Here is a 12,600-nt window from a genome sequence, read left to right as displayed (position 1 = left end):
CCCTGCACTTCAGGGAGAGCACTTCAGGTGATTATTGTATATGCAATTAGAGTTAAAACACAGGTGGTTAGCTTTTTAGTTTTGTGGATTTGAACAAAATGCCAAAGAATCCATTGTGTGTCTGCTGTCAATTTAAATTATATTACTTTTAAAATTTAGCTTACCTAAACATAGTATGTAAAGCAATATTCATCCACATTCACCAAGCCAACAATATGACTAACATGATGGCCGTCTTCTGCATGTGTTCAGATCATACAAGTCTTTACTGCTACTGATTGAGCCCTGACTAAGCTGTTAAAATGTCAATATATGAATTTTCTCAGAGGTATATTTTTATGCATGTGTATTTCTCAAATGGTTGTTATAGTGTAGGGATATATTTTTGTTCTCAGTGGTTAGATAGCAACCATTCAATGACAATCCACACTTGTATACAATTAAAAAAACATTATCCAATCAGGAGTTTCTGTTCATTTTTCTCTTGAAAGCCCAATGATTTGTCTTTAGGGTGTGTCACATGTTTTATAGGACTTTCAGTAGTTGAGCTGCAGGTTTTGCAGTTTTTCAGGCAGAAACAGCAACAGATGTACAAACACGCAGGGTGAAGACGGGTAGAAAAGCAAAGCAAGTAAGTACGAGCAGAACACAATATCACACTGTGACTTCCAAAGTAAGACCGCTATAGGTTAACACTGAAGTTCATCAGTGGAGGTGAGGCCGGTTTGAGAAAAAGGAAAGTGTTTTTTTGTTCCAGGAACAGTAATAGTGGGAAGCTCTGTTTCAGTCCATCACTGACTCAGGCGCTAATCTCCAATCAGCTCAGCTGACAGCACATCATGGCTCACTGCTGGTGTCTCGCCAAAGACTGCAACAACCTCCCTAGTCAGTTGATCTAGAGATCTATTTTCAGAGCTTGGGCCAGGATGAACTCAGCTGAGCTATATCGGTATCTCTAATACAGCAGCAACCTGTTTTTAAACCTTTGTCTCTGCCTGAAGTTATTAAGTCTGTGTCAGAGCTTCAATGTTATGGAGGACCTGGGGTGGAAAACAGAAAGACATTGGACTAAACACAAGAAACAAATTACTGGAATCATTCTTTCAGGAACCAAACGCGAAGAACACTTTCACAATAAAATTAGCAAATAATATAGAGCTACCGGCAGCAAAGGGTGCAGTAGAAATGGCCTGTGAAAAAAAATCAGATAAAGTGGGGTGGTTAGAATCCTAAGGTTCACCCAGTGAGGCCTTAATGTCCATGATAAGTGAACTGGGTTTAAAAGGCCAGGTCTAAAGCAGGAAGTGAAAACATGGCAGACAGTGCAGCCTGAGCAGGTGTTTGGCTGTGGGTTGAGACAAAGGTAAGTGTGAACTCCCTAAACTTGACAGAGGTTTGTGCCATGGTGCTTGGTAAAATGTGGAAGCTGAAAATGTTTGTGTTTTTGTTGATTACCGAGGTAGGCCTTGGTTTCTATGGTGGCTCAGTTAGCAGGTTGGTTAGCATAGCATGCTGGCTAGCTTGTTTGGGCTAGGTGGTTCAGACAGCATGTTGACTAGCTTAGCACATGCTAGTTAGCTAGATAAGAGTTGATGCTTGGTAAGGTCAGGTAGGTGCTTGTAGGTTAATGTGATGTGGCTGGAGAGCTGTCTTTCAGAAAACAACATATAATAATAATAACAAACAAATCTTAAAGAGCTTTGTTATTTTCTGAAGCCTTTTCATGTTTCCTGTTCTAATGCTGTTTGTTTTGTTTTTTAAATGTGTTTTGCAGCTCGGGGTCACCATATAAATAAAAGCAGCCTTTTAGTGTTAAATTGTTGGCAACAACACAACATATCACAAAGTCATTTCTTCGTGTTAAGAGAATCTGTAAAGTTCCCTTTTGTTAATGTTAGGAACCACTAGGGGTGCTACAATAATTCTCACTCTGTTTTATCTATCCCATCTATCTAATCTATGTTATTGATCTAATCTATTTTATCTAATCCACCACCAGCAGCATCACTCCTGCCACAATGGTGCATTGAAAATCTAAAAAGCTGTGTCACTAATCCCTTAGACTAAAGTACAAGTGGTAGATAGGTCCCTCCCGTCCTTAATCTTATGTTGTCTTTACATAACCTGACCTCAGATTGAGGTTGATAAGTGCTTACCACATCATCCAGACTCTTTGCATAGCATTTCTCAGAAAGTGCCTGTATGGCTTCACAGCTCAGTTTCCAGTGTCCTGTTGGCAGAGTTAAAAGCGGCCGATCAACAGCTAATCCCCTCAGAGGAGACTTTCACTGCTGCACAGAAAAAGATCACATCAAATGTAATGTGCTGCAATGAAAATCTGATTTTCTCTGCTTCTGCCTAATACTGCCCTTGCAGAGAATACAAGCAGTGTTGACAAAATGAGCTGAAGGTGCATGTAGTAACTGTATATTTTGGCTCACATGACATGAGAATCTGCAGAGAGGATGTTAATGTTTTCCGTTTAATTTAGGTTTTTTTTTTTTTTTTTTTTTGTTATCTATCTATTCTATCTTGGCTTAAAAATTAAGAATCAAATGTCCGTTCTTGACCTTGAAGACAACAGGTGAAAATCTCACCATATTTGCTACCTGTGCAGGAGCTTTCCATCATACGACATGATCAGCAGCAGGAGACCGAGGTTGGAACAGTAGTTGTGCCATCTATAAGGGCACTGTAGATGAGGATTACTTAGAAACAGTGCTTATCACAACTGTAGCAGCTTTTCAGGAGCTTTCAGCTGTCTTACATGCTCTTCATTAGCAGATGAACATGGCCTTTTGAAATGTTACTGTTTTTTGGTTTGTTTTTAAGCACTTTGATTTCTTGTCCATGTTGACCTAAAAGCTGAGATTCAAATTCTTGACTTTGTAAACTACATTTGACAAAACAAACTGACTCTAAGGTCCATTTTAGTAACTGCTGTTTTGTTCATATCAAATCATCCATGATTATTTATCCACTTTGAGGCCAACATGTATGAATAGCTCTCAAAGAACTCAGAAGACCATGGAAAATTTAATATCTGCAGTTCATTGACAACTGAACAATTACATCTGCTGAAGGACATGTCATCTGATTGAAAGCCGCAGACCTGCTTGCAAATGGATTTTGTGGTGGGATAATAGTTTTTTTTTTTTTTGTACACAAAATTTGCCACTTTGGAACCAACAGCCATTTAACTGAACTTTAAATGGGACATACAAGTCTGTAAGGTCGCAAAGGCATTTTCATAAAGTTGGTTTAAAGCAAGAGAAATGTTCTGTTTCACAGTGACTGGAAAACACCCAGCAAAGCCACTTAAACAATTTCTCATTGTGTAATCATTTCCAATTTCATAGGTATCCTAACAACATATTTAGCTCTGGTTTCATATTGATTTCAACTGTAAATCAACATAAATCACAAAAGGAATTGAAGAAGACAAAAGGACAACATGGATTTTATCTGGTGTTTCCTTTTAAATAGTTAGTCAGAGCCCAGTTTGGTTAAATCACTTTGGAATAATTTTGGATTAAAAACTAATAAATGATATTAGATTAATTTTATTGTAGACAATTTTTACCATTTTACAGCCATACAATACAACATGGAGCGGGTTAAAGGTAGTTAATGTGTGATACAGTTAGGAAAAAAAAAAAAAGTCAAATATCATTCAAATTTATTTAAAAAAACAACATGCAAACATACCTGAGATCTCAATCTTTACAGACACAATCTTACATTCATTCTCAAGCACAGAAGCTCAAATTGCAGACAGGCATTACTACTTGTCCTTCTCTTTTTGTTCCTTCTCTTTCTTCTCTTTCTCGGCTTTGGCCTCTTCTGCCTCGTGCTTCTTGATCAGCTCATCCACCTCCTTCTGCTTCAGCACCTTGATGCAGGTCTTGCCGTTCTCGCGGGTCAAGGTGGCGATCTCCACTGAAAAAGCATACACAGACTGTAAGGAATCTGTTTCCACACCAGGCAGTTTAAGACGAGAACCCTTTACAAACTGAACCTGTATTGTGATGTTATTTTGCAGAAGAAGATGATGGGGTATTATGTTACACACTGTGTTATCAGATTGAAGTACACATTTTAAAATACAATGTTATGGTTTGAGGACACAGACTCTTCCCACTAAATCCTGCATTTTTTTCTGTTTGACCAGGTTGAAACCATGTTGCTGCTTACTGATGATCTGACCTGCCATAAACACTTGTTAACCAGGTAAGAATAAACAGTTTCACCCATGTGTGATGAATATTTAGGGAAAACAAATGAAATCACACTGACGAGAACAGAGGTATCTGTAGATTTCTCTATGTAACTACCAAAATCCTCACCTTTCTCTGCAGACAGCTTACTGACATCCATGGTTTTATTGAGAACTTTAATAGCAAGGGCGAGGGCTGAGGAAAGAGTCATCTCTCCCTCCTTGTAGTCCTGCTTCAGCATAGAGACAGCTCCCTAAGAGTGAGCAGAGTAAACACATGAGTAATAACGGAAAGAAAAAAAAAAATTAAGTTCCAAAACACCATCTGTAGTGTTAGTGCTGCAGAGTTTATATAGTGAAACGTGTTAAATGGCTTTAAACATTTTTAAAGATTGCTTGCTAAATCTCATACCTGCTCCTGTGCAGCTCAATGTGGAGCACAAAACTGACAGAAACCCACAGTAAAATGTGCTCATGTTACTGTTAGGCCTCTTAGACAAAAGTGTTCACACAATACTCTGAGGAGGCTCTGTTACCCATAGTGCTTTGTGTGTGGCCCAGTAGAGATCCACTGAGTTTAGCAAAAACCCCCAGAAGTTTGGACTTACACAATTAGATGGCCCAAGAGTCAGCACTATATAGGCCATGGCATGTCTGTTGACTTTCCAGTCTTTATCATGGCACTGAGTTTTGAAGTGCTGTGCTGCTGCGCCCTCTAGTGTCACTCTGGAAGATTAGTTTCCATCCTCTGAACACAGTGTCCTGATATTTTACTACTAATTCAACCTACTATAATTACTACAGTTGCAGAGAACTGGACGGCTGCTTTAAAATACCAGGTGACTTACAGCACTGTTGTTTCCAATGCAGGTGGCCTTCCAGCCTCCGTAGTTTCCACTTGGGTCACTCTGGTAGAGCTGGAAGCCATAGTGTTTATCCCAGCCCATATAGAGCAGTGACACTCCAAACGGACGTTTACCTGTGAGTAAAAACATGCAGTAACATTTGTAAACAGTGGTGTTCCCAATGTTGGTTTGACTTCACAAATTTGGAGCTAAAGTAGTTTCATCATTTTTTTTTCATTTGCACTGTAACTTTCATCTCATAAAGTGAAACAATTGTTTCCCATATAATCATAATCAATGGTTCTAATGGATCTCAATGACAATATGTGAATATTAACATTAGAAGAGATACGCCAGTAGGAATTAAACATAGAAACATGTAACATGCTTTAACTGTGTGGTGCTGCTCTGTACCTCCAAACTGGGTGTAGGCTTGTTTGATGTCACACAACGTTGTGACCAGCTGCTCACAGGGGACTGGCTCCTGGTACTGCAGTAAGTATCTGCCACAGCAACACAGATCATCATATTTGTATTTTGTCCTGCCTGAAGGCTGCTTGGCTGCAGCGACTTAAAAGACTTTGTTGTACCTTCAGTGTTGTACCTCACCTCTGTGCTATAAGCCTCAGCTCATTGGTCAGTACGTTGGCATCTGACGTGATTCCTGCCACACTGCACGCCATGTCTCTGAGGAAATGGGAAGACACGGAATCAGTGCATCATCAGTGACTTTCTTGTCTCTTTATAAGTGATAGTCCATTACAGGAATTTGCAAATGCAATTATCTTAATAATTATATTAACTATATTTTTATGCTTCTTAACTAATACAACTAAGAAACATAAGATGGCGAGAGAAATAACTGACTCGTTGAGCTTATAGATTTTCTCTGAGAAAAACACTTCATCCAGCAGCTTGTGGATGTTCCTCCTCTCAGCAGCCAGCAGCACTCCATCGTTGGCTAAGATCCCCAGGCAGGTGCCTGCGTGGCCGATGGCCTCCATGGCATACTCGACCTGGTACAGACGTCCTGCAAACGACACACTGTGCTGTCAAGATGATGAAGCAAACACAAAGCACTAGACAGGAAAATGAAAAACTAAGATGCCTCTTCCAGGCCTGAGTGAGGAGAAATACATGAAACAGCCTCAGTTACATTATGGATCAAATCTTACCTTCTGGTGAGAAGATGGTTGTTCGTGAATCATATCGACGGGACTGATGAGAAACAGAAGAGAGAAATGAAGACTCACCCATGCAGGTGTGGGAGAGATGTTAAAGCGAAATAAACACATCGACGTCAAGTGCTCTCACCATAGCTGGAGACTGCAGTCAGACGCTGCCACTGCGGAAAACAAGAACAAACAGATGTGATTGTTTTTATGAAGATGTTTACTGCAGCCAACAGCTAGCTTCGCTTCGTGCTAGCTACTTAGCACATCAGCTGCAGATTTGCTTGATCATCCGCGTTGTGAAAGTGAAAGTGTTTTGGGTTTTTTTTTTTTTTTTTTTTTTTTTTTTTTTTAAATAGCAGACGTGTCGTGTCCAGCAGCAAATTAAGGTTATTATTAAACTCTATCGATTGATTTTCACGGCTTCACTTGGATCTTTAGGAAACAACTAATGTTTAATGTTAAACTTAGCGCTAATATACTATGCTATCGAGCGCGTTGTGGTGACATCACAAAACTGTTGACGACATTGAGGTGCGTCGATTTTTACTTAAAGTTATATTTCTTTATTGAAAGTAAAGCATCAACAATCTGTGGATTTAGACATGAGACCATATCTCCAAAAATACTGATAAAATGAATAAATTGGGTAAAAGATATGTCATTAAATTATATTTAAAAACATCCACTTCCCACATCAAGCACCATTTACAAAGGGCTCCTAGGCTGCAATTAATGTTTTTCTAAAAGGCCAATGTATCACTCACTATATTTGCTTAGTTAGTCAAGGAGTCAAAGATCACACTAATTTATATATAAAACCAGTGGCTTTAGTTTTGCTTCTGATTCCTGGCATATTAAACCTTCTTAGGAGAACAGGCTGCATTATGAGCTATAAACCCTGTTGGCCACCAGGGGACCACCTCTCCTTTAATTTGTGCTAAAGATGAGGTAGTTTACTTTTACTCTGTGGTATTAATTTTCAGTTGTTTTAAACCAATTAGTTAAGGATCAGCTTCAGTGTAAAAGGCTGTGAAGCTGCTGAACCAGGCTGATTTGGATTAGCAGTGTTTCTCTGTAGAGATGCTGCACTGTAGCTCACCCTGCCCTCTGACATCTGACTGGTCTGTTCAGGTGGTGCTGGTACATGTATGTCATTCCTGTGTTTGCTTCACCAGCAAAGAATTTCTATGTTATTTAAATGGTAAAATCCTGACTTGGGTAAAGTTGTTTAGTTCTATTAGTTAATCTTAATGAAGAAAATATCATCTGTTGCTGAAACTGAAGGGCAGAATTCAAAGTGTCATTCAACTTTTATCTATCAAATCAAACCAAACACGTTTGAAATTAATAATGACACAGTCTCATCTACTACTTTTTTACCCAAATTCTGCTTTAAAAAGTATTTATGAAATCTGAAGTTTCAGTTCTTAAAGTTATCAGAAAGGAAGCAGACTTGTATTTCCAATGGCAAACTCTGCTGATCTGAGGGTCATGACCCAAGGTGATCACAGCTCTGGAATAGCAGCTAAATGAACCATGAGGTGACACTGTTTGGTGAAAGACCAATTATTAGTGATTAATGGTACAAAATGGAGAAAATGCTTTAGAGAAATCACGTGTCATTTATAGCACTGTTGTACTGAGCTCTGCTTCTTGTTTGAGGGCCTCCTCTTGATAATACGGGCCAGGGTTGCCAGAGCCTGGCAGCTTACCATGAGAGTATGAAAAATAATCATATCCTCACATTGTTTTCTGGGGATTGACGCAGGGAAGTAGAGAAGTGCAGCTGTAACACCTCAATAAACAACTCTAACACTGCACTGTTTATTCAAACAGGAGCAGCACATTGCATTTTGATTTGTTTTGTTGGCCCTAGTGTGGACTGCGGAGCTGCTCCTGGACATGGTTTATATCTCTTCCAGCATATTTATCTTTTTAAGGCCTCTAAAACTGGTTTCACATTGTTCTCACTAAAGACTGTAATACATTTCAGCTGAACCATAACATCTATTCTATCACTTCTCCAGATAATCTGTTTTGACACACAGGCTTACAGCTGAGTGATGGATGTGAACTATCCAAGCTCCTCTGGCCTCTAATTGTTGGGTGTCAGTAAAAGGGCTTATGTTGTTGTAATCATTATTTAGCTGCCAGTGCTGGAGGCCTGCTCCAAAGAGATTTTTTTTGTTGGCCAATAAAGCTCAATGCAAAGGCAAAAGGTGCCCAGCACCCAGGTGAAATATCCGAGGCCCTGGTACTTTCCATCAAGAAAGAAATAATTAACTTAAAACATTATCTTTCACTAGCTTGTGAATGAATTTTTGATTAGTTCTAGTTTCGTTTCTGGTTTCATGAGTCACAAAGTCTCAACGTCATATTAAGAAACCGTGACACAAACCAAAACTAGCAATGGATTTTGAAATTGTGGGATGTCCATGGTATCGTGTCTGTGACCTGAGACAGGTGTGTCACTGCAGGTAAATGTGAGAGTCTGGGAATAATATCTCAGCAAGAATTACTGGCCACAGAAGTTGGAAAGCAGTTTCATACTTTCAGAGCTTCAGATGTGAGATTGTGAAAGTGTAGTACAGAAAACCATTGATTGCCTGTTTGCTCAGTAATACTGAAGTAACAATAAATCTTGTAAATGAGCTGTGTCCTGCTGGCGTTGACTCTGTGATAAAGTGGCATTTTGAGATGAAGTGGTCATTGGTAGAGCTGTAACATACAGAATACAGAGCTCATTAGTCCAAACCTCACTACCAACCCACACTCACAAAAACAAGCCTCTAGAAGTGTGTTATCATTACTTGGTTCATTTAATAAACTTCTGTTTTTGTGCAAGGTCTTAAATATGAACAACAGTCTAAATTAATTACTATCCATTTAATGATGTATTTCACCGTGTAGTTATTTCCAAGAAATTGTTAGGAATGTTGTGGTGGACAAATACTTATCTCTGCTTATGTCTTCTGTTGGCTTAAAAGGAATCATATTTGAATATACTGGAACATGCCTAAAATATGCACTCCCGAGGTTGCTAAACCCTTCAAAGTCCAGGAAAAAATACTGAGGACATGCTGTAATTTAGTGTTGCACAGGGTCCTGAACAGACTGTGGAAAAGCTGCTGAATTAAATAAACATCAGAAATAAATTCCGATATTCTGAAAATAACCAGAATAAAGGAACATCTCATAACAATGCACTGAGTTTTTACAATTTATTGGATGAAGTCACAATTTCCCTGATTTCATATTTTCCTTGTATTTGGTCATATAACGAATCATTTCATTGTGTATTTTAAGGTGTTGGCCGTGTATATACCTGGGCTAAAAGTACACTGTGGAAAATATTCCATCGTACTGAGTTCGTAGAGTTAACATTGTTGTTAGTCTGTTAGTAGTCAATTAGCTTAGCTTAGCAGTAGGACTGGAAACATAAATGTAAAATGGCATGTTGTGGTGATCACGCTTTGGCTACTATGCAAACACAATAGAACATGGTCATTTGTGAGTTTTAGAAATATTTGCAGCCAGATTTATTACTAAAAAATATTTGTGCTAAGTTATGCTATTTTATTATAACTCAAAAATAAGTAAACACATTTTCCAAAATGTCAAAACCGCTCTTTGACAATACAGTTACTCTAGATGAACCCACAAATTTAGTCCATCAAATTTTTGCTTCTTTTTCATGATTCCTGACTCACTAAAATATCAAGAGGCCCTTTTGTTGATGCTGTGGGTTTTTTTTTTTTCTGGGTGACAGAAGAGTCCTGTTGACCTCCTGGCTATACTCCCCACCATTTCAACCTTTCCAGTTTATTGTCTCCGTTAGCCCACCCTCTGCCCTCAGCTACTGTCTCTGTTATTTTATGTGAGGATCCTGCCATTTTGGACACTGAAGCTAACCTGAAAGTGTGCACCGAGGGCCCCTCGACATAGAGTTGAATTCCAAATTTCAGGGCCGAAGGGCGGATTTCCTTTTCAAAATGTCTGGCTGGTAAATATGTCACCAGGCTGGAAACTGATCTCATGAAAAACAGGTGGGATGTTTTCAGACCTGCCATGAGTGTGTGCAATCCGTTGTTTCTCTCTCACACACACACACGCACGCACGCACACACGCACACACACACACACACACTCTCAAAGGTAAAGACTGTCAATCTGCTCCCAGCAGAGGTATTGTCTGTCAAGAGTAAGCAACCCTGGAGCAGCTGATCTGAGATCTGCTGCTAAATCCTCTCTAATTAGATTCACCAAACACTCACCGTGTGTTATTTCTATGCACCTCAAGAAGAGTTGGATTTCACTTAACATCCCTACAGTGATAACAGAAATGAAACAACACTGACCTTTCAACTGACAAATTCATTGTGACACGGAGGTGTTGTTGAAGGCAGTATTGACTCACAGGGAGCTTGTTGTCAACACATGCCCCAAAGAGAAAAAATCCAGTTACTCATTCTTATAATTAAGTCAGAAATACTCCGTCATTACTCCAGCAAAAATGAATCACCTTTACACACTGACATCGTATCTCTAGTCAATAAATGCTACACATACACATTTTAAAGGCATTTGGTTGTATATCTCCTAATTGTACCAGAGTACCTGTTAGCTTTCTTATAGCTTTTTTGTGTATGTCCACAAACCCTGGCTAACTAACAGTTGGTGAGTATGTCTAAAGCTGCCAAATCAGTGTCACTAGTCTATGTTCATATACCAGGTTAGTGTAGAAAGAGCCCATGACGCACGTTTTCAAATCGTTGTATTAACGTTCATTTCCTTGATGAAAAAAAAAACAGATCTGACACAGGAAATAATTTAAAATAATATAAACATTTTTATTTAAAAAAAGATCACGGGGTCGGCCAACAGTCTGCAGTCATGTCAGTGGCTCTGTGAGGCTGCACAGCATGTTAACACATTCACAGTGACAATGCTGAGATGCTGCTGTTTAGAGGCATGTTAGCATGATAACATTTGTGAATTAGTATGAAATATGTTGTTCACTTAAAATAATAGAATAAAACCTTTTCTGTGCAGCATCAGCTAAAAAATGAAGTATATAAAATTTTCTTTATAAAATTTGTGAGGAGATAAATGTACATTGTACCAGCAGAGCACAGTATGATGAGGATAAAAATGTAATTGCATATATTGTATGTAATAATTAGTAAACCTCACAGACTGTAATTCCTTATGAGGAATAACACAATTTGAAGTGTGTGTGTGTGTGTGTGTGTGTGTGTGTGGGTTGGGGGTGGGTGGCTGTCCACACTTGTGGCCACACCCCACGCTCATGTCAGTGTTATGCTGAGTGACACTGCCTGTTATCCAATTCCACATGTGCATTAAAAACGCACACAAATGAAAATCCAAATTTAATGGTCTATTCGTCAATTGAAAACAATTACTGTTACTCCACGGGAGGGAGAGTCCTCCCAGGTCCCACCCACCCATCACACTCTTATTTAGCTCCCACCCTACGGCCTACGTGGACGCGCAGTACGAGTGCACGCACGGTACGACTTGCAGCCTGGAAGAAAAAGGAGAGCGAGCGGAGCAGAGAGCAGCTGCGGGAGGAGGGCGACGTGACGGGAGTACCCAAAACACAAGCTCTCAGGACTACGACAGAGAAGAGAAACAAAAAAACGCATCATTATCTGCAGCAGATCTGGAGATTTGAGCAGCCGGATACGGTGCCGACTGTTACGCACGACAGCGTTTCCCTGCGGTAACATCAGAGTTGTTGTACAGGAGGCGCACGGCTTGCCTGCTCTTCCTCGTCAGAAAACGGGGTTTATAGCGGGGAGGTTTACGGAGGACTGGAGGACTCAGCGGACTGGAGGCACAGCGTTGCAGGTAAGACCCTTTTGACCTTTAAGTCCGCACAGTTTTTACGTTTTGCTGTGAGGAAAACTGGGTCGGAGTGGGGAATGTCACACGTCTGCCTCGCTTGCTTCTCGCTGCCTGTCAGTCCATCAGCTGCAGCCGCATGTTCTCGTCCCCATTCAAATGTCAATATCAGGACAACATAGAGAAATAAAAGAAATAAGGCGACACGGTCAGACCACAGTCCTGCAGCTCCAGGATCCCAGCCCCCCCCCCTCAATCACCTCACCCCTCAAACGCCACCCCAGCCGTTGCCGCGTCGGATAACTGTCACGCTGTTTTCTTACATAATGCGTAAATGTGCAGTTACAGATGTTGCCTGGTGTGTTCTCGGCGCCACATCTGGGCTGCAGTTTGTGTCTGTGGGTTCAGTGCAGCAGCCGCAAACGTGACGCACTGGTATAAATGGATGGGATCCTCCATCGATCCGGAGCCGAGCAGGTTGGGGTCATTGTCGCAGAGG

At 40.1% G+C, this 12,600-nt stretch overlaps 2 protein-coding genes across 15 annotated transcripts in view; one reads left to right on the top strand and one right to left on the bottom strand.

Moving 5' to 3' along the window:
* Positions 1–3,547: 3,547 nt before the first annotated feature.
* Positions 3,548–6,759, bottom strand: psma4 (proteasome 20S subunit alpha 4). Of its 2 annotated transcripts, XM_026312466.2 has the most exons (9): positions 6,706–6,759; positions 6,376–6,407; positions 6,237–6,279; positions 5,929–6,091; positions 5,671–5,748; positions 5,476–5,564; positions 5,065–5,195; positions 4,347–4,470; positions 3,548–3,939 (listed from the first exon to the last, which is right to left on the bottom strand). In XM_026312466.2, exons 2-9 carry the CDS (start codon positions 6,376–6,378, stop codon positions 3,785–3,787), a joined length of 786 nt encoding a protein of 261 aa, XP_026168251.1. In that variant the 5' UTR covers positions 6,379–6,407; positions 6,706–6,759; the 3' UTR covers positions 3,548–3,784. The 2 variants fall into 2 exon arrangements, with proteins under 2 accessions (XP_026168251.1, XP_026168250.1); XM_026312465.2 differs by lacking the exon at positions 6,706–6,759 and having other exon boundaries at positions 6,376–6,554.
* A 5,003-nt stretch (positions 6,760–11,762) lies between these two features.
* The window catches only part of LOC113132512 (unconventional myosin-IXAa-like), a 118,927-nt gene continuing 118,089 nt past the window's right edge, over positions 11,763–12,600 (top strand). For all 13 annotated transcript variants that reach the window (XM_026310647.1, XM_026310644.1, XM_026310642.1 and 10 more), the window contains exon 1: positions 11,763–12,107. The gene's annotated coding sequence lies outside the window, so the exon portion shown is untranslated. The remainder of the gene's footprint in view (positions 12,108–12,600) is intronic.

Source organism: Mastacembelus armatus, chromosome 6 (genome assembly GCF_900324485.2).
Source record: "Mastacembelus armatus chromosome 6, fMasArm1.2, whole genome shotgun sequence".
In the NCBI taxonomy this organism is placed as follows: domain Eukaryota; kingdom Metazoa; phylum Chordata; class Actinopteri; order Synbranchiformes; family Mastacembelidae; genus Mastacembelus; species Mastacembelus armatus.
The sequence above is the reverse complement of the archived record's forward strand: the minus strand, read 5'-3'. Positions and strand labels throughout refer to the sequence as shown.